The sequence below is a fragment of the Ambystoma mexicanum genome, chromosome 5p (genome assembly GCF_040938575.1).
Source record: "Ambystoma mexicanum isolate Mex_15411 chromosome 5p, UKY_AmexF1_1, whole genome shotgun sequence".
NCBI classification, from domain to species: domain Eukaryota; kingdom Metazoa; phylum Chordata; class Amphibia; order Caudata; family Ambystomatidae; genus Ambystoma; species Ambystoma mexicanum.
In genome coordinates this window covers 323,566,716-323,588,506 of record NC_090930.1, presented here as the reverse complement: position 1 = coordinate 323,588,506, position 21,791 = coordinate 323,566,716, and the positions used below count along the sequence as shown (strand labels likewise).

General features: G+C 42.8%; 1 protein-coding gene across 3 annotated transcripts in view; it reads left to right on the top strand.

Annotated features, from left to right (window-relative positions):
• The window catches only part of AFF2 (ALF transcription elongation factor 2), a 1,055,119-nt gene that overhangs the window by 961,482 nt on the left and 71,846 nt on the right, over positions 1-21,791 (top strand). For all 3 annotated transcript variants that reach the window (XM_069612762.1, XM_069612763.1, XM_069612761.1), the window contains 2 exons: positions 17,295-17,431; positions 20,719-20,790. In XM_069612762.1, coding sequence (XP_069468863.1) covers positions 17,295-17,431; positions 20,719-20,790 — 209 coding nt within the window. The remainder of the gene's footprint in view (positions 1-17,294; positions 17,432-20,718; positions 20,791-21,791) is intronic.

Sequence of the window (21,791 nt, the reverse complement as noted above, 5' to 3'; positions counted from 1 at the left end):
GCATCATTTCCCTCCCCTATTTTTCATCCTTCTCTGAGCCCTTTCTCCATCACATCCCCTCGCCATTCCTTCCTCCTTCTAACTCTTTCACTTTTTGACTAAATCCAATTTCACTCTTGCATCCCTTATCTTTCTACTCCTCTATCCAATTACACACACCTGCCTACTAACCTCCCTCTTCCCTTGGACACTCACTTCTCATCCTATCACACCCTACACAGGTCTCCCACCATATTCTCCTTCATCTACCTAATTCTCCTTTCTACTCTCTACTCACATAACATGCTCTTAACAATTACTGCCTTACTCCTCACTCATTACCATCATTCCTATACCCTCCCTTTATCTCTTTCTCTTGCTCCTTTACACCATCACATTTGCAAGAGATTCACCACCAACGAGTCTGATATAATACATATATCTATCCTATTTGTCTCTCTGTTAAACACGCTTCCAATCTATATTCCTCTTCCACCTGCAAACTTTCTATTGGTCCCAGGAATGTTAAATTCATTTGCAATAAAACACTGTTCATAACAGCTCTTTTCCTCCCCCACTGCTCTAGATTTTACCTAATTGCTATTACTAAAACATGGATCACTACTGCAGAATTGGCCATTCTGCTGCCTTCCATTATCAATAGTTCTGGTTTTATCATGCACTAGGCATCATGGGATGCAGTTGTGGAGTTGGCTTTCTCTACTCCAACTCCCTGCCATTGTCGCATGCTCCCTAGATCTCTGCCACTCTCTCTCCTTTCTAATTGATGTCATCCTCTCTGTTCTTCCTCTCTCTTAATGCTCTCATCACTCTCTACCACCATCCGAAGACTCTCTCTTTGATGAACTAGTCCATTGTCTTTGACCTCTTCCCTATAGACCACAAACACATCCTCATGTCTGATTTCAACCTACCCAAACCCATTGCTGCATAGCACACAAAATTACAATGTATTCTTATTAACCACTACTCTCTTTCCTCTACTCATCACTCCTCAACTCACTCAACTGGAAACTGCCTATTCGTTTTTATATCATAAAAACTTTCAACCCTGGCTCACTTCCCAAATCTGTATCTAAAGAACTCATAAACGTCTATGCAAGTGTCATACATCTCACGCCCCCTCTGATTCTGAAGCATATTGTGCTGGTCATTCCACCTTCACTGCCATGCTTGACTCTGTGAAATCATACTACTTTCAATCTCTCCCAATCAAATCACCCCCTCCTAAACCTACATCCACCCCCTCCTTGTTAACAACTAACTTCCCTACCTGGTTCTCTATCAAAATTCCAAAATCCATGACTCTCTCTCATCACTCCTATCTTTCGCTTCTCCACTGTCCTTCTTGACTCCCTCTTCAGCTAGCGCCTGTTTCTCCCTCTCCTCTTTCGTGTTGATGGATTTTTGATTATTTATCAGGCCAACTTCTCATGTGCACTGGATGATCCGTTGTCTTCATGGGTCATCAAAAACATAGATCATATTATCTGCCCCCTCCTTAGCTATATCTTCAGTTTCTCTTTTACTTCAGACATCTTTCCTTCATACTATAAAACTGCCACTATTCCCCTTCCCTTGAATAAACTACCAACTACCCTGCTAACTATACCCCGGTCTTCCCTTACCCAATTACTCCAAAATCTTGAAAAGATGTGTCTTCAATCGTATATCTCATTATCTTGATACTTTTAACATACGCCATCCTCTCCAATCTGGTTTCTGCCCACGTCACTCCACCAAAAATGCTCTCATGGATATATACAACTTAATTTCCTCTGTCAAAAACTCTAAATTGTCTCCCATCCTTATTATCCTCCATCTCTCTGCTGCCTTTGACACTCTCGACATTCTGAAATCCTATTGACAAAGTCCCACCTAGGTTTCCGAGACATTGGTCATTCATGTATTCACTCTGATTGCTTCTTTACCATTCCTTTGATCTCTCAGTTCTACCATTTTACTCCTGGTCCTGTTGGGGTTCCTCAAGTCTCAACCTCTTCACATATTAGATGTTCTCACGTTGTCATCTGTTATCGGCATGTTATTGATGGCACTCAAATCTTTCTTCCATTTCCATCTTTCACTCATGACTGAAAGATGACAACTTTTTTGATTATTTTTCAGGCCAACTTCTCATGTGCACTGGATGATCCGTTGTCTTCATGGGTCATCAAAAACATAGATCATATTATCTGCCCCCTCCTTAGCTATATCTTCAGTTTCTCTTTTACTTCAGACATCTTTCCTTCATACTATAAAACTGCCACTATTCCCCTTCCCTTGAATAAACTACCAACTACTCTGCTAACTATACCCCGGTCTTCCCTTACCCAATTACTCCAAAATCTTGAAAAGATGTGTCTTCAATCGTATATCTCATTATCTTGATACTTTTAACATACGCCATCCTCTCCAATCTGGTTTCTGCCCACGTCACTCCACCAAAAATGCTCTCATGGATATATACAACTTAATTTCCACTGTCAAAAACTCTAAATTGTCTCCCATCCTTATTATCCTCCATCTCTCTGCTGCCTTTGACACTCTCGACATTCTGAAATCCTATTGACAAAGTCCCACCTAGGTTTCCGAGACATTGGTCATTCATGTATTCACTCTGATTGCTTCTTTACCATTCCTTTGATCTCTCAGTTCTACCATTTTACTCCTGGTCCTGTTGGGGTTCCTCAAGTCTCAACCTCTTCACATAATAGATGTCCTCACGTTGTCATCTGTTATCGGCATGTTATTGATGGCACTCAAATCTTTCTTCCATTTCCATCTTTCACTCATGAACTATCTAGCAATAACAAACTCACTGAATGCCCCTCTGGGATCCAGTTTTAGATGGCACAATGTTGTCCTGTACTTTAATGCCACTGCATCTCCTCACTCCATCTATTCCCAAATCTCCTTTCCATCTGCCATAATCCCTATCTCTGTGTCTTCTTGCAATCTTGGCATCTACTGTGATCCCAATCTCTTTTTTTGCTTCCCTTTTTACTAAAACTGCCTCAGCTTTATTAACCTTTTAAACATTCGAATAATCCTTAATATACTTCTTTTTCCCGCCACTCAGCATTTCATTACCTTCCTTGTCCTGTCTTAACTGGAAAAATGTTCGTCTCCTCCTCAGTATATCCAAATACCCATTCTCTCCTCTAGAAACAGTTCCCAACGGCCCCATTTGCAATATATTCAATGTCCCGCACCTATCTCTCACTTCTATACAGATGTGTGGCCTGTACTGCAGAACAGGGCATCCCATTGCCACCACAAAATCTTGTAGCAGTTCCATATGAAAAACATGTCGTTTCTATGACATCAAATCTGCATCTGATTTCAAACCTATATTGCCAGTACAGGCTAATGCCTTCCTAAAGCACTCCTGTAGGTTTCTAAAGTCTCAGAGCACTCACTTAGGTTTGCACCCTCCCAGACTATTCACAAAGGTTTGTGCTTTCCCAGAGCACTCCACTTGTCTGTGCCCTCCCACTGTACTCGCACAGGTTTCTATCACCCAATGTCACTCCATACTACTGCAGGTTTTTACCACCTAATAGCAGTCTCACACGTTTGTACCAGTGATGGAGTCTGTGGGGAGAGTGGAGAGAGCAGGTGGGTGAATGGCCTGATTGGATCGCTTCGACTTCCCAGTATGCACTTCCCATCTGCAGGGCTGGCGCTCAAGTTAACTGCTGCTAGGGGAGTCACTGCTACCCATACATTGCCATTGCTTGGCATTCAGGAATTTCCACACTTGTCACTTGTGCCTTGCATGTTGCTCCTTCGACTTTCTGGTTGTAGCTTCCTCCAACATGATGAAGAATCCAGCTTCCCCTGGATCCCACTGTTTCAGAGAGAATATGATGCTCGAAACAGCAGATGATGCATGACAGTATGTTTAAAAGTGTTTGTATGCGCGTGTGCAAAGGCATTTAGAATGTTGTGCAATGTATGTTTGTGTCTAAGTTTTAATGACTTTGTTCATATGTGCATTTGAGTGAATAAGTGTGTATGTGTGCTTTCCTGCGTACATGTATGCGTCTGCCATTGTGTGGATGTGTGTGGGACTTTCATGATGCTGGGGCCCCTCCAGCATCATGAAAGTAAAACACTGTGACAATGCTGGTGTATCTTGGTGATTCAGCTTCATGGAAGTGTTTAATGCTGGGTTTTCTGCCATATATAATGGTTATGGGATCATACAAGTGATTTACTGCCGCAATACTGCCATATATTGTGGGTGAAACATCATAAAAGTGATTTAAAGTGTCAATTTATGCATATTTTGTGGGCAAAGCATCATTAAAGATATTTATAATGCCAATGCAGCCATGTGCTGTGGGCACAGTTTAATGACAGCGACATACAGTGGCAATGCTGGCATATATTGTTGGCACAACACCATGAAAGTAAATTAGAGTGCAATGAAGGCATATGTTGTAGACACACCTTATAATTACCCAGGCAATGCCAGCACATATTGTGAGTGCATTGTCAACAAAGTTATTTATGTTGTGGTTGCAGCATCACATGCATTGTATGGATTTCTCCCCCATTTTTTCAGAAATTGTGCTGTAAAACGCAACATTTTTAGCGTTTATTTCAGAAATATTCTCTGTAGGAGAGCACCCCAAAACAGTGTATATTATTCCACATTACTTTCCTGCAGTTGGTTGATTGTGCTAATTTGGCGACATATTTATGCTCCTTTACAGAAAATATTCACCAGCCACAGGTGACTGTGAATCATTTAGAATGCTGGTGTCCCCTCAGGTGCGACTCATTTCCCATTGCACCAAAAGCTTCTTCTGCCAATAATCTGTATCGCACCCTCCAAATGTCAGTCCAACAGGTAAAGTTAATACTCTCTAACAGCACTCCTGTGTTTGTGCTTTTCCAAAGCACACCCACAGTTTTATATCCTCAAACATTTTCAGAGAGATGTGTGTTTCTTCACAGCCCTGCCACGCCTTTGCGTCTTGCCATGGCTCTCCCACAGGTTTCAGCTGCCAAATAACTCTCCCACAGGTGTGTGCCTGCCCACAGCTCAGCAAGTTTTAGAAAAGGTCTCAAGTGATATCACTTGATGTGGACCATTATTTCCTTGCTTAAGAGTGAAAGATGGACGCACTGTAGAATTCTTTCCTCCAAAACTGAGCACTATGTATGGAGTATGTTTAACTGTATGACTATCGTTAAATTCCAGAAAAGCATCCTTTTGCCACTAAAACAATTATTATTTTATCCGAGCTCAGGACTCTGTGGCGGGTCAGAAGGATGAGACAGACAAGAGATTGCCATCTTTAACATGTATTTATTTGAAATAAAGAAAAAAGAGAAAAGGCTTTACTTTCCCTAATCTAAAGGCTTCCTTACCTACAACTAAAACTAGGGTGCTTGTCATCTGTGACAAAGTCCAAAGTAAACGTCTGTCCTTAGTTCCAAAAATAACCTAAACTGACCCTACCACTAATAAACAACAACTAAGGACCAGGAGAATGACTCCCTTCTCCTTGGATGGAAACAGTTTCCCAATAAATGTTCTTTCTTAGTATTGAGCCTTCAAATAGCATTTTGGTTATTTTTTGTATTAAAAAGTTCTTCTAGAGGACTTTTACACATTCTTTTCCTTGTTACTCCTTGCTTTCCTGACTTTCTGTCTTGAGGGGTATTCACCCCTGCATCCTCTTGTATTCTTCCTTCATCAAATAACAGCCTCTCTATTCCTTGTAATTTTTGTTCCACCTCTATGGGATCACTTCTGTCTGCTTATCTTTTCACTTGGATCTACATATTTTTCCCAGTGGTCAACTTGATTCTGCTCAGGATTCTACCATTTCCTAGGTAGAGAGGGAATGGTTCTGTAGGGATTCTCACTCGTTGTATTGTATTCAATACTACTCAGAAGAATATGAGGAGTCCTGTAAGTATTCTCGGTACTACTGGGATGAATATGATAAGTCCCGTAAGTATTCTCACTTTTCTTGTCAGTACGCCAATTGGGTTTTAGCCATACACTATAGCCAGCTCTCTCCCTGGGTCTCCCGCTCTTCCTATTACGTTCCTGGATTAGGGTCTGCATCACTGGGTTGGCATCCCTCTGTGGGACTTAATTTCTTTACCACAGGATGGTTCTCATGTTTGCCATCATTCTGCTTCCAATTTCACTTTGGCGTATTTCACCTATATCGGTATCAGCACAAAGAGGGTTTTTCCCGTGTCCTCCTCTTCTTGGCCACTGTTCGTCAGGATGTCTCTTGAATGCCTTTCATTCTTGTGTGCTGCTCTGGATACCCCGGTGTGGATGGTATTGTACAGATTGTGTTTCTCTCATCTCTCTGTCTCCGGCCACCACCTCTTTCGAGGTGCATCCCTTTTGGGACTTTAGATCACTTCCCAGCCTCTCGGGAGGCTTCTTCTGCTCAGGTATTCCCCTGACACATGTTCCTTTGGGCTCTTGACTCTCCAGAGTTCATTTCACCCTATTCTCTGGAGCCAGTTTGAAACTCCTGGTCTCTCGCCATCGTTGTGCTCCTCCCACTTTTATTTTGCTAAACTGAGTCTTCCCCATATTTCCAGTCATAGTTCATTCTTTGTGTTAGTGCCATGCTAAGCCTGACTGCATTGGGTTTCTTCGTCCCAGTGTCAGGCAGCTCTTTATCCTCCCTTTCGTGTCTACTCATCGCTTTATCAAGCAACTATTCCTCATTGTCAGAGGTGTTGCAGTTACAGATGTAGCAGGATTCTGGTTTCATAGAGATGCTTTGATTGGATTCTTGAGTGGGGTAGAAAGGGAGTTCCTCATCGGAATGGGAGTCATAAGGGGGGAATTTCTCCCTGTGCGATCCCACTTTCCGCCACCCCTAGGGGGGATATCTCATAGATGGCTCACCTCCCTAGTATCACAAGGAAAGACTCCCCCTGTGGAGAAGAGTCTGAATTCCTCGATTCATCACAGCTCCAAGGTGTTATTGTATCTTCAATTTACACAACACAATTTCCAAATAAAGATGTGGCTATGAGCTTATCCTCCATTTGAATGAACAAGCGCTTCTTTGGGCCATTAAGTCAAAGAAATCATTGTGTCCTTTTGACACATGCAATCACTATAATAATACATTAATAATACATGTAGGGTGTCAAGTATTTTTCTAATGGCCTTCTCTCACACCAATGCCATATACTTGATATTGTGCCGAAGACACAAACGAGTCAGCAATGTGGAATAATGAACAGACAAGTAAATGATACTTCTTTCTGTATGCGCATTTTTCATATTTTTTTCTTCCTTGCCAGAGGTGTGATTCTCTTTCTCGGCTCCCATTAGCACTTGGCTAATGCCATATGTCTTTTAGAAAAACGCCTGCAGGGTATTTACAATGTGTTAATGGAAAAGCCGAGAGGCAGGCACACGGCAGAAGGGAGAGGTGAATAAGTAAGACTCCACATATGGACGCTTACACTTTCACGAGGTCTTTTGACGTACATGCATTGGCTCATCAAAGACATGTTACTATATATGTTTGGATGCATAGATGTCATGAGCTGCCAGGTATTTCAGAACTCCTCAAAATGTAATTCAACAAGGTGGGTATTTTCAAAAATGGGTGCGTCAGAGCTTTGACACGTTACTGGTAGCACACATTTCCCCTTTATATGGTGGCGTTTTTTTTTTAAAATTATAATTTTTTTTTTTTTAATAGTGACTATTTTCATGAAAGACGAAACAAAATCAAAACCTGGCATTTATTTATGGATACATCTAGTTATTCATTCATTGTCATGTGCTTTCATAGAGCACACACAGCACTAGGCAGATGCTTCTGCATGGCGAACTCAGAGAAGGTTTGCAAATGGTATTCAGTAGTTTCATATTACGCATGTTCCATTTTTTTCTTTTTGTGAACATTGGAAGCTTACTTTTTGGTGTTTCTTTTGTGAGCAAGGCCACAGTTAAAATGTTTCTTTAGTTTGAAGCAAGTAATCTTTTTGCTAATTTTGTTATTTTATGTTGTCATTTTGTTATGCAGACATTTGGACAGGTCCTCCTCCATTTGACTGAATGCTCTTAGCTTTAAGTGTGCTGGCAGTCGTCTTCTAGAGAATCATCCGTGAGACTCCAGTCTTCCATGAGACTCAGTGCCACTTTTAGTATGCTACCGGTCCTCCTCTCTTCTATGAGAATCACTGCCCGTGGCTTTTAGTATGCTACCGGTCTTCCTCTCTTCTATGAGAATCACTGCCCGTGGCTTCTAGTATGCTTCTGGTCCTCCTCGCTTCGATGAAACTCGGTGCCCCTGGCTTCTAGGATGCTACTGGTCCTCCTCTCTTCGATGAAACTCGGTGCCGCTGGCTTCTAGTATGCTACTGGTCCTCCTATCTTCAAAGAAACTCGGTGCCCTGGCTTCTAGTATGCTACTGGTCCTCCTCTCGTCGATGAAACTCGGTGCCCCTGGCTTCTAATATGCTATCGGTCCTCCTCTCCTCCACGAGACTCAGTGCCCCTAGCTTAAAGTATGCTAGAGGTCCTCCTCTCTTCCATGAGACTCAGTGCCCCTCGCTTCTAGTATGCTACCGGTCCTCCTCTCTTCTATGAAACTCAGTGCCCCTGGCTTCTAGTATGCTACTGGTCCTCCTCTCTTCTATGAAACTCAGTGCCCCTGGCTTCTAGTTTGCTACTGGTCCTCCTCTCTTCTATGAGACTCAGTGCCGCTGGCTTCTAGTATGCTACAGGTCCTCCTCTCTTCCATGAGACTCAGTGCCCCTGGCTTAAAGTGTGCTATAGGTCCTCCTCTCTTCCATGAGACTCAGTGCCCCTGTCTTCTAGTATGCTACCGGTTCTCCTCTCTTCTATGAGTCTCACTGCCCGTGGCTTTTAGTATGCTACCGGTCCTCCCCTTATCTATGAAACTCATTGCCCCTGGCTTCTAGTATGCTACTGGTCCTCCTCTCTTCTATGAAACTCAGTGCCCCTGGCTTCTAGTATGCTACCAGTCCTCCTCTCCTGCACAAGACTCAGTGCCCTGGCTTAAAGTATGCTACAGGTCTTCCTCTCTTCCATGAGACTCAGTGTCCCTGGCTTAAAGTATGCTACCGGTCCTCCTCTCTTCTATGAGACTCGCTGCCCGTGGCTTTTAGTATGCTACCAATCCTCCTCTCTTCTATGCAACTCAGTGCCCCTGGCTTCTAGTATGCTACTGGTCCTCCTCTCTTCTATGAAACTCAGTGCCCCTGGCTTCTAGTATGCTACTGGTCCTCCTTTCCTCTATGAGACTCAGTGCCCCTGGCTTCTAGTATGCTACAGGTCCTCCTCTCTTCCATGAGACTCAGTGCCCCTGGCTTAAAGTATGCTACAGGTCCTCCTCTCTTCCATGAGACTCAGTGCCCCTGGCTTCTAGTATGTTACCGGTTCTCCTCTCTTCTATGAGACTCACTGCCCGTGGCTTTTATTATGCTACTGGTCCTCCCCTCTTCTATGAAACTCAGTGCCCCTGGCTTCTAGTATGCTAACGGTCCTCCTCTCTTCTATGAAACTCAGTGCCCTGGCTTCTAGTATGCTACTGGTCCTCCCCTCTTCTATGAGGCTCAGTGCCCCTGGCTTCTAGTATGCTACAGGTCCTCCTCTCTTCCATGAGACTCAGTGCCCCTGGCTTAAAGTATGCTACAGGTCTTCCTCTCTTCCATGAGACTCAGTGCCCCTGGCTTCTAGTATGCTACCGGTTCTCCTCTCTTCTATGAGACTCACTGCCTGTGGCTTTTAGTATGCTACCGGTCCTCCTCTGTTCTATGAAACTCAGTGCCCCTGGCTTCTAGTATGCTACTGGTCCTCCTCTCTTCTATGAAACTCAGTGCCCTGGCTTCTAGTATGCTACCGATCCTCCTCTCTTCTATGAAACTCAGTGTCCTGGCTTCTAGTATTCTACCGGTCCTCCTCTCTTCCATGAGACTCAGTGCCCCTGGCTTAAAGTATGCTACAGGTCCACCTCTCTGCCATGAGATTCAGTGCCCCTGGCTTAAAGTATGCTACAGGTCCTCCTCTCTTCCATGAGACTCAGTGCCCCTGGCTTAAAGTATGCTACAGGTCCTCCTCTCTTCCATGAAACTCAGTGCCTCTGGCTTCTAGTATGCTACTGGTCCTCCTATCTTCCATGAAACTCAGTGCGCCTGGCTTCTAGTATGCTACTGGTCCTCCTCTCTTCTATGAAACTCAGTGACCCTGGTTTCTAGTATGCTACAGGTCATCCTCTCTTCCATGAGACTCAGTGCCCCTGGCTTAAAGTATGCTACTGGTCCTCCTCTCTTCCATGAGACTCAGTGCCCCTGGCTTAAAGTATGCTACTGGTCCTCCTCTCTTCCATGAGACTCAGTGCCCCTGGCTTAAAGTATGCTACAGGTCCTCCTCTCTTCCATGAGACTCAGTGCCCCTAGCTTAAAGTATGCTACAGGTCCTCCTCTCTTCCATGAAACTCAGTGCCTCTGGCTTCTAGTATGCTACTGGTCTTCCTATCTTCTATGAAACTCAGTGCGCCTGGCTTCTAGTATGCTACTGGTCCTCCTCTCTTCTATGAAACTCAGTGCCCCTGGTTTCTAGTATGCTACAGGTCATCCTCTCTTCCATGAGACTCAGTGCCCCTGGCTTAAAGTATGCTACTGGTCCTCCTCTCTTCCATGAGACTCAGTTTTCCTGGCTTTAGGATTGCTACATACCCTCATCTAGGGAAGCGTCCACGAGACTGTTTACAAATCCTGTTTTTCATGTGAAAGGGACCTTTGATGCCTCCTTCTTTCCACATGGATCTTCAATTGTACAGGAAACAAACACACAGGCCAAGCCGTTTTTGGTTCAGTGTTTAAAATCCTGCTGTTCATGTGAAAGGGACTTCTGTTTGGGGCCTTTAAATACACCCCACAATTTATTAAAAAGAAGATCACACACACTGCAAGGTCCTCTAGTGACAATTGCAATGGATGCATCTCTAATCAGTTGGGAGTTTATTCAGACACCATTAACATGTCAGGGCACATGGACAATGGAACAGAAAACACTGGATGTCAAGATCTTAGATTTGATTATGCTAAGTGCTGGTGTTTCAAACGTCAATGCAACGCAGACATTTATTAATCAGCACAGGCAAAACATCGACAATATGTAAAAAGCATCGACAAACAAACACTGCCTGAACCTGTCGAAGAAAGCACACACACTATGGCATGTCTGCAGAACGATGTGCTAGTGTGTTTCACATGCTGCAGTGCAGATGGCAGACAGTGTGGAAAGGAATCTTTTCTCTACATGTTGCGATACCATACAGCAGAGTCGGATACATAGATTGATAGAGAAATGTGTAGCTTTCTATCTCAGTATACACACAAACAGCAGTAAACAATGCATCTACATCACTGAAGCAGTTATATCATAACAGCAGTTTAATCATAATTGTGTTTAAGATGTCCTCTCTCCCCAGCTGAGCTCACTATTCACTCCTAGCTCATTAGTCTCTATAGCTTATGCCAATGCTGGCTCTGGGACCTTGGCTATGCACGGTTTTCAGTCTGTTTTAGAAATGTAGCAGTCGACACCCTTGCCAAAAATGTCAGAAACGTTCCTTTGTTTAACAAATTGGGAGCAAGACAAAAGAAACTATAAAAGGTCATTTGTTTTTACTAAATCGCTGTGTTACTTGCCAGCGAGATCTGATTGCTGTGTGTCATTGCAAATTGTACGGGTTCCATCTGATTAAATAATTAATTCTTTTAGAATTGAGAAAAGCCCTCCAAAGACTATCTGTGTCCAAATAACTTTTTTTGTTTTTATGGTCAGTGTCTTGAAAGTAGTTTGACTTACTGAACCTTCCAATCATTTGTCAAAGAGACATTGTGCAATGTGTGCCAGGTTTTACAGGGCCCTTAAATTGCAATCTGACCATGTTAATTTTCATGGATCGTTGTTTTAATGTTGAGATTCCCATTGATAAACTCTCTTTCCTGACTTTATTGATAAATGTAGCTTTCTTAACGCCTGTGTTGCTCTGCGTTGTCTTGCTTCCAAGACGCATGTGTTGCCCCTGCCCTATCCCCCCAGCCTTCACTTTACCCATAAAGGTCTTAGTCAGTACCTCTTGATGTTATACCCAACGAAGCTACTTATTACGCTGTCAAGCAATCATATTATATTGCCATGTCCAGGGAAAGAATTGTTTGGGAGAGATCACAATTTCTTTGCCCAATTAGTTCATACCCATTTACTAGGCCGCTCACATACTTTGCATTCAAATGTACTTCTATTTAAGATGGTATGTGGCTTCTATGCTTTCTTATATATTAGACATATTCAGAGATGTGTGTGAAACCTGAGGTGCCTCAGCTGCTAGTCCCCGGACATCTGTCGTCCAGGTGGCCAGGACATAGCCATCGCTATTGGATCCAGTTCCTGGGGTGGACCAGTTGGGGAGGATCACTTGAGCGAGGGGTCTTCAAAGAGTGGAAGTGGGACAGTTGAGGTCCAGCCGCAGAGGGATCCGGTGCTACGTGGGTGCTCATTCGAAAGACTCTGACTGGGACATGTTTTGAAACTACAAGAACCAGAAGGCCCCATGAAAGGGTGGCGTGAGGCATCACAGTTATGCTGTGAAGGTTATGTCGAATCCCTTGTACAATCGAAAAGTCTCTGACCCGTTACCAGAGGAAAGCTAGGGGAAGGGAAACCCGCTTTTCGATGAGATTGTGAACTGTGGAAGAAGGCTAGTGTGAACCTGACAGAGGGATGCCGAAAGAAAGCAAGGAGATGGGAAGGCTTTCTGATGAAATTGAAAAAAACAAACTGTTTAAAAATCCATGAACTGTGTTAAAGAAGGACGTGGTGAACTCGACGGTGTGAGGCCCATTTTTGCAAGGAGGATCTGAGCCAAGTAGAGGGAGATTCAAGGGTATAAGAGCAATCACCCAAGGTGCAAGAGTACCAAAGGAACTTTTGTTTGTCACTTTGAGCAAGCCTTTTAGGGCAAGAGACTTTTGCAGGAAAGAGACTTAGCCTCTGAAGGTTTTGCTATTGTTGAACTGAAACTGTGAACCTCATGCTGCCGACCCAGCCATACCATCCCGACTTATCATTTTGTGAACACTTCTTTCTTTTCTGGTGAACATAATCCCACACTCATTTTTTGTAATTTAGTGGTAAGGATTGGCAATAGGTTTTTTATTATAGGCCCTTTTTATTTTGGCACAACACCACTAGGACTGCCTTATTATTATTTGATGGTCGTAGCTTGCTCCCATCTTAGATTTAGGTTTAGATTAGGCGTTTATCTCACCCATTATGAAGTTCAATAAACAACCACTAACTGTGATCACTTGTGTCCAAAACGGTTGTAGAGGAAGAGCCAAGTACCTCTTCTGTAAGTCCGGCCCCCATTCTGCCTATATGTTGGCAGCCAGAAATTGCGACATGCGCAAAGCCTGTAATGGTACCTATACCGCGAAAAGTCCTCGAAACAAGGTATCCATTGAGAAAACCCATTATTATGTATCCCCAAATAAATGACGGTCTTCTGAAGGAAGTCCCGGAAGAAGTGTGAAGATGAGTGAAAGAGAAGACTGGTGACATCACATGAAGCAGAAATGTTGCACCCAGAAGAGATGCCAATAAACAAAGTATATAAACCTTATAGAATCTGATGAGAAAGTAGCGAATTAAGCAACATTTTAGGAACAAAATGAAGATTGCATGTGCGGAGAAGCACTGAGGAAAATGCTAAACCGTTTTTATAAATGTACAGATGCAGTAACGCAAGTAGGCAAAGTAATCATAAAGTAATCATAAGGCTGGTGAATGAAGATTCGAGAAGGTTTGCCTGGCCCAGTGTCAAGAGTTGCGGCCGCCAAGAGCCGGGTTATCTACTTGAGAAGATGCAAAGAACGTGAGAAGCGAGCCGAGCTCCTGTTTGAGGTGTAACGGAAAAACACTGGCAGTGCCAGGTTTTCTTCATTTAACAGTATTAAATGCAATGAAGGAGCTCAAAACATGATCTCCAGTCACATGGTCAGATGAATATAGACTTTGGGGCGAGCCACAAGGCCAAGTTTAAAGACTAATTGACTGGCAAACAGCAGGAGGGATGATGGCTGTTGGGCTAATTGGGTGGGGAGGCATGACCAGGCAAAACCGCCCAGCACCTTGGGTACCAGCTTGCGTGCTGCTAGCAAGTGGATTATTCCAGAAGGGTACAAGCGTGCCAACCAATTATAAAGGGCCACATAGCAAGGAGCCCTATAGTTTGAGAAACCAATAGAACGGTGTGTATTAGTATGACACGGAAGATGACTTGCACTTGGGGTGGGCTTAGTTGTCCACCTGACTTTAGAGATCCAATCACAGTCTCGCCCTTATAGAAGGTACACTTAGATGTTCTCTTTAAGCCTATCATAAACCCCCGTAGGTTTTTCTATTTTGCCATGTAGTATGACGTCACTCATGACGAATTTTTTGTAAAAAGTTGTGTTTACTCATGTGATACTGTGAGATTATGTTGTGCGGCATCCGTAGATGGCTGTTGTTCTCCCTGTTTTAAAGAATTGTTAGTAAAACAGTCATGTTTTTGCCAAACTTCCTGAGTCTGTCTGATTATTGATGTATGAGTAAGATCTGCATCCCCATCCATCTCAGATACTGTTACCTCGTTTTAAAGGGCCTCCGGGTTCACGGTCATGGACCCTTCTTCATATACCGCCAGAAAAAACGATAACTCATTTTCTTTGTACCCACACATTTTACCGGATATAAAACAGAGTGGTAAGTCTCACTGAAAGAGAAAATACCAAAAAATACAGAACATGTTAATTAAATATATATATATGGTAGTGGGGTAAGGGTTTAAAATTAGTGGGGATGGGGTTGGGGTGGGGTTAAAAGGGTAGAAAAACAGGGGTCTTGAGGGGGCCCCAAATAAAAAAATTAAAATCGGTATTTTTTCAGTACTTTGGCCACTCTGAAATGCACCACTCTGATTTTAACTTTGGTAAAATCACATGTAACCATTTTCTTTTGTTGTTGGTTAACTTATTCATATTTTAGTAAATGTAAACTTTATTCAAAAGGGACTTTAAATCTTTTGGAGTTTTTGTGGGCACAATTAAATTGTTTGCATATAGCGCAACAGCATACTCCTACTATGATGTTATCTAAATACACGCAAAAGCTGTTGGGATAAAAGTCAACCTTGGTTCATTCCTCAAGTTCTCTTAATGAGTTGTATTTTCTTGCTAGACGATGCCGCCCTCATTTGTAACATCATATCATAGCTAGATATTCTGGACCTAGCGACTGCTCTTTGACCAAAGTCAATTCTGTGGCCCCGATTAATGGAATATTTACCCAGTTTAAAGAGAATTTGCACAGCTGAAAAGTGGCTTTGCACTGCTGATACAAACCCTGATACATGGAACCGTGCAAAGTGTATTTTTGAAGTGCTAAGTCTGGGCAAAGTCAGCGCATAGTCATTTTTGCAGTACAGTTTTTGGTGTTAGGTGGTGCTTAGGGATAGTTTTGAATGTGAGGAAGGAAACCCTGTGTGTTTTGTTTGGTTATCAAGCCATCTATTGACTGCCCATGGCCATGCTTATGCCTATGTTCCTTCCCTCCTACTACCTGCCACTCCTAACCCAAAACACATCATGCCGGGATCTCTTCAAGCTAGCTCTACTAATCAGTAACATCAAACATTGTGCTACTTAGGGCCTTTTTGTGTAATTTCCAAACAGTCTTTGCAAGTTAATGGCTTAATTGCAGCTGCAAATCAGCTATATGTGTAATAAAACCATCTTAACCAGGTGTGCCTTCTGACAACTGATTTATAAGCAGTATTATTACACTTACATTTGTCCTTGCACTGAAGACCCGTTAAAACAAGCATTTGCAAAGCCAATGGTTTTGGCTTGTCTTTAGACATTTGGTAAACAATGCCTTCAAATGATCAGGTACTCACATAATTGTCCATATACATCCTTACGGCCAGGTAGTACCATTATGGCAGTAGCTGGCAAATTCCCATGCTGTACCTTAATTCACAAAAGTCAAACCTGTTAGCTTTGCCAGAGCACATTTATATTTTCTGTCCTTTTCCATCTCCAGTGTGGTTGAACAGGACGTATGTGTGCAATGTGAGCGAACCGGCCACACTCTGGCTGGTTTGTCAAAGTGGTAGGCTCTGTCGATAATGCTGAGTGGTTTGAGCTGCATGTGCGTCCAAACGGGCAGCTCATGGATGACTTTGAGAGATAGGGGTGATGTGGTAAAAACTGCTCTGATCAGTCATCAATCACTGATGATGTAATTAGTGATGTTGTATGGCATGTAATGTGTTTTTTCAAATGTGGATATGTTATGGCATCTGAGAGGAAGATTCTGCAGTTACTGTTCTGCAGAGCCTTACACACTACAATCAATGACATTTACGATGCTAGGTTGAAGCTTTTATTTCAATTAATTGAACAATTGTTTCTAATTAATATATCTGATGTAAGTGAAGGAAAGTCAAAAATAAAACGCAATTTTAGAGAACTAACAAGATTAATATAATATCAATAAGGCAATAAACACCCGTTCGGGGGCTTCACCAGCTGGTAACAGCCTGCAGACAATCCCTTAGCTGACTGGCATCGGAAGGGTGGAGAAGGTCCAGCCATACTATGACCTGAGTATCATCAGCATAAGAGTAACATCTGAAGCCGTGGGAGAGGATAAGAGCAACAAGAGGCTGCATGTAAATATTGACCAAGGTGGGGAGAGGGCAGAGCCCTGGGGAACCCCACAAACCAGAGAAAATAGAGTGGAGCAAAAAGGCTGAAGAGATACTGACTGAGTGGAAGCGATTTCAGAGGAAAAAATGAAACCAAGAGAGAAGCAAGCTTGAAATCCCAGCGCCAGAAAGCCATTGATCTGGAAGAGGGGCTCCATGGTGGTAGGAACACACAGCAGCAGTGGCGAGGGTGCTGCCGCACAAATCAGGTAAGTGGAGTGGGGGTGGGAAGGGACTGGACACCCGGGGGAAAGTGAGAGTAGGATGTGGGGAAGATGGCAGAGTGTGGGAAGCAGCCACCTGGCTGCTCAGAATGCGGGCTCAGATTGTGGGTTTCAGCCTGTGATCCGAGCAACCTGACTGGTTGCTTCTCCCGCCCTGAGTGATAATATAATCTACATACCTTAATTAATTGTGGCATGGTATCTTAAACTGCATGGAATAGCATCATAATTATCACATAATATGAAGTATCTACCTTCTGTGTTTCAGATGGAAAAGTTCGGCAAAGCTGTGAATTATGCAGACGCTGCCCTTTCTTTCATTGAGTGTGGGAATGCTATGGAGCGAGATCCATTAGAAGCGAAATCTCCGTACACCATGTACTCCGAGACGGTAGAGCTCATCAGGTTAATGTCCTTTATGTGATCCTTTTACTGATCTAATTCCATTCATAATTAAAAACTGCTTTGTTTGAAAAAAATCATTTAGCCTAATGATTTGTCCACGGCATCTTCATCATAATGATTGTCTGTCATTTCATTAATGTCATGAAGAATTTAAAATTGATGGAGGCGGCTTCTGTGAATTATCCCCTGCGGAGGTTATTATGTGATTAATATCATTTGCAATATTCATAAATTGAAACAGAAAATGGTGTGGGTTTAAGTAAAGTAATTTCACCATTTGGCACTGGCCTTTGTCGTTAAGATATGCAGCCTTCAACTTAAAAATATGCTTGAATCTCAGAAGTTCACAGAGTCCACATCCTCCAAAATGCCATCTCTCCACTCATGCTGAGACATAGGCTGATGGAACAGATGCTTCTCAGCAGAAGGTAGCCACTTGTATGAAGTGTTAGATAATGTACAGGATGATATTATGGCACTACAGGACACCCTGGTCTTCCTTATCTGTTTACGTGCCTGGAGTTTGAACAGCAACTCCCTTTCTGGCCTCTTTGCCAATGTAAAAACAATCATTCGTTTATGTGCCGTTAGAAATTGTAATATTTTTTTAATTAATTACCTTAACTGGCATGTGTCCCATGGATGCATATGTCTGTAGGCCAAAAATAGAGAGCAGAGAATTTGGGCTCCAGCCTTTGAGGAACCACAGATGTGGTTAAGGCCAGTTGAAATACTGTGTTACAAATCGCATGAGAGTCCCTCAGCACCTGTGTTTCTGCATGCAGTAATAGCCGTGGTAATATGGAGGCGACGATTGAAGAAGAGATCAAATGGCATATTAGGACAAGTGTGCAGATGCAATGTGTAAAGCTGCGGAAAAAGCACAATTTGAGCGATGGAGAGAATCTGCACTCCATTTCACCCTGGTAAATGAGAAGCCATCAAGGCTCCCTAGATCCCTTCAAACTTCTGCATGCAACACTGAACCCTATTACTTATTCCAGCAGAAGCACCTGCGAAATTGCATTAGGGCTCAGAACAATGATTTCATGTGATTCGTTTGATTTCCAAGAGACAGAGTGCAGTGAGCGGAGTGTGCGGTGTAAACGATATAATGGCAAACACTCAACCTTTCAGAAACAGCAGCAATTAAAAAGAATGCCAGGAAAATATGCAAGGCTCATAAACTGATGCAGTCTGAACCCATAAAACCCACAAATAGGACCTTTACTTTCTTTATATCTGGGAATATTGGAAAAGCGTTATTAGATCCATTGTAAAGTTGTCTTGGCTTGTAGCACGATACCAAGAACCTGGAGGGGACGCACAATGGAGGCCATTTTGAAATAAATGCAAATTGCATGCCAGGGACTACTAATGTATGCACTTGGGTGCTGTGGGGTCCCTTGCGTGCAATTTTGCAAGACGGAGTGCAAGATTGAAGGGTGAAAAAAGTCAAAGTCACTGTTAGTCTACTTTTACTCTCTGCTTTGCAAACAACTAAATGCTGCCAGCAAATTACGCCCTGCTGGTGGAGTTCACTAATGGATTCCTACAGCCCCTGCCTGCTAATTAGCAGGTGGTAATGTGAGGTGAATTCCATAAGAATCCATTTGTTTCACAACCAGATGAATATCTAATGCAGGCATAAAACGCAGTGCTCACACAAGAAAGAGGAGGACAGCATGGTCGGCATGGTGTCTCCCTGTGCCACTCCTCTTAATTTGGAGTGTAAAATCATCACTGCTTGCCTTTATACTTTCATTTTACGCTCTACCCCTTTCTAAAATGCTGTCCCCCGCTGTATTCCTTTCCCAACGGTTGCGTCCCATTGAGGAGGCCACAGCGAAGGTTCTGGGCCTTGTTTGTTGCCATACCGTAGTGTTTGTTGCAGCGCTACTTTTATTACTAACTCGCCCTTATGCTCTAAAATGAATGGCAACAGATCTGCACTGGTCATCGTTGCTTCAACGGGATGGGTTGTGATTTAGAGTTATAGAAGAGGATGCATTTAGAAATAGTCAATTCTTTCAGGTGCCGACAACGATCCTATGATGTGACTCGCACTTGAATTTTATATTTGATGATTGTGCAGGTGCTTTTAGCTGACTTTGGCTCTCTGGTGCTGTGGCTTATATGGAACATGGTTGTTGACTGCCATCTATTGCAGTCATATATATGAGTTATTTCCCAGCAAGGATGGGCCATGAGGCATTGACAAATGATCAACATACAGAAGCCATGATTATGCATCACATAAACTCAAGGCTCCCCTAAATTGGATGAATGGTTCTTATGAAATCATACAATAGAAAAAAAATCATGGTAATCCAAATTATAGAATTTAATTTTCTCAAACAGTGCTTTGAATATGTTTATACACTGCAACATAAATATCAAATTATACAGCTCCACTTTAATGTATAAAAGTTGAATGTTGCTTAATATGATGACAGTTCCTGCGGCACCCATTCATCTTTTTCCGGAGATTATTCTTTAGCACCTTCATTACCTTCTAGAGAGTTAAGTAAATAAACAGTCACAGTTTGGACAAGCATTCCACCAGGAGGAACGTGCATGGGGGAAGCGAGAGTGCGACTATAAAGTTGGTGGAATACTGGGGATCACTCCTTTCGCATTGACCTACATACACAGCCAGAATAGCAAGAAACCAAGTGAACAGCAGATAAAACCTTTGCACATGGGTGTTCATTCTTTGCTTTTAAAGACCTCAACCAATGCACTTGATGTAATAAAAATACAATCATATTCACTAGTGCCTGGACTGATGACATTTCTAGAAATTTTGATCCTTCGATGGCTGTAGGGTTTTCTCTAAAATGTATGTCAGGTTAGCATAATCTCTAGCTAAACTAATACGTAGTGTTCTTAGCAATGTTCTAGTAACTTGCAACAGGAAAATAGCTCAGTGGATCAATGCGTATGCTTTGGTATCAAAGTGCATTTTGCAGGTGAATGGGTTGAATGTCCACACGGCGGACTCAAGGCGTGGTCCCTATATTAGAAAATGATGGACCAAATTCTCAAAGGAGTTATTGATGCATCTCTGGCTTACACCTGGCTTACTCCTGGGCAAGGCTATGCCAACGACAAAAGAGGTTACTATGAGTAACTTCTTCTTTGCATGGCATAGTCCTACCAGGTGTAAGTCAGAGTAACTCCGTGCAGCCTCTTTGTGAATGTGTGAATTTGGTCCTCAGTTATCATTACTAAATCACAGGTCGTAAGGCTAAAATACATGATTTCGTATTGCCTCCTTTTTACAGGTATGCGCTAAGACTGAAGAATTTCACAGGCTCATCTGCAACGGAAGGCGAGAAGAAACTAGCAGTTTTATGGTGAGTGCTACACTGACAGAGCTGAAAACAAACCAGACGTGTTGAAGTGCATGTAGAAGCTGTAGTCAATAGCCTTGCAAATGGCCAGGATTACTTTCCTCCTTTAGCATATAACTCATAGATAATGGTAGCACCTGATAAAATGTAATGTAATGGATGTGGTCTTATATAGCACCCACCGGTATCCAGTCAAAATAACTGAAACATAACACAGTGGTACATTTCAGAGTGGAAAAAACATTGAAAACCACTGCGACCATTAATTAAATAAATAAAGGGTAGTGAGGTAAAGGGGTTAAAATGGGTCAGCGTTTTAAGGGTTAAACAAATAGGGGGTTAGCCCCCCCACCAACAAATTGGTGTTTTTCTGTATTTTTTCCCACAATGAAATTTACCACTCTAGAATTAGGGTTGGTAAGATCGCATATAACCGCACCTACCTACTACTTTTGGTGGTCTCGCTGTGCTTGGCTCTGAAAAAAAGGGGGTTGGCGGTTCATTAGTGGGACAGTAGGAAAGGCAGATGAAAACCTGTGTTGTTGATGGGTGCAGGTCAGACGTAACTGCCAAACTGATGCAAAATGAATCGATTGAAATCTAACTCTTTTCAAGCAACAATGTTAAGCTCTTGTTTTCCAATAGACTTCTTAGCCCCCACCATGCAAAAGGTGGCATGGGCTATCTGGCAATAGTAGGGGCAAAAGCCAGATAGTTCACACTCCCCTTCCCCTTTATGTATTGTCAGCCATGTCCAGTGGGTGAAGAATCCTTCTGTTTAGAAAAAAGCCTGTTGGTGGTGGTCCCTGCATTGCACGGCTTTCCGAGGTTATGCAAGCAGAGTCCCATTGTCATGTGGCCATTTGCTAATTCGGTACCGACGGACATGAGCACAACTTTCAGAGGTTATGCAAGCAGTGCTCCCTTGGCATGTGGGCATTTTCTAATTTGGTACCGACGGACATGAGCAAAATCAGCTCCGCTTTTTACTTGTCTAAAAGAGA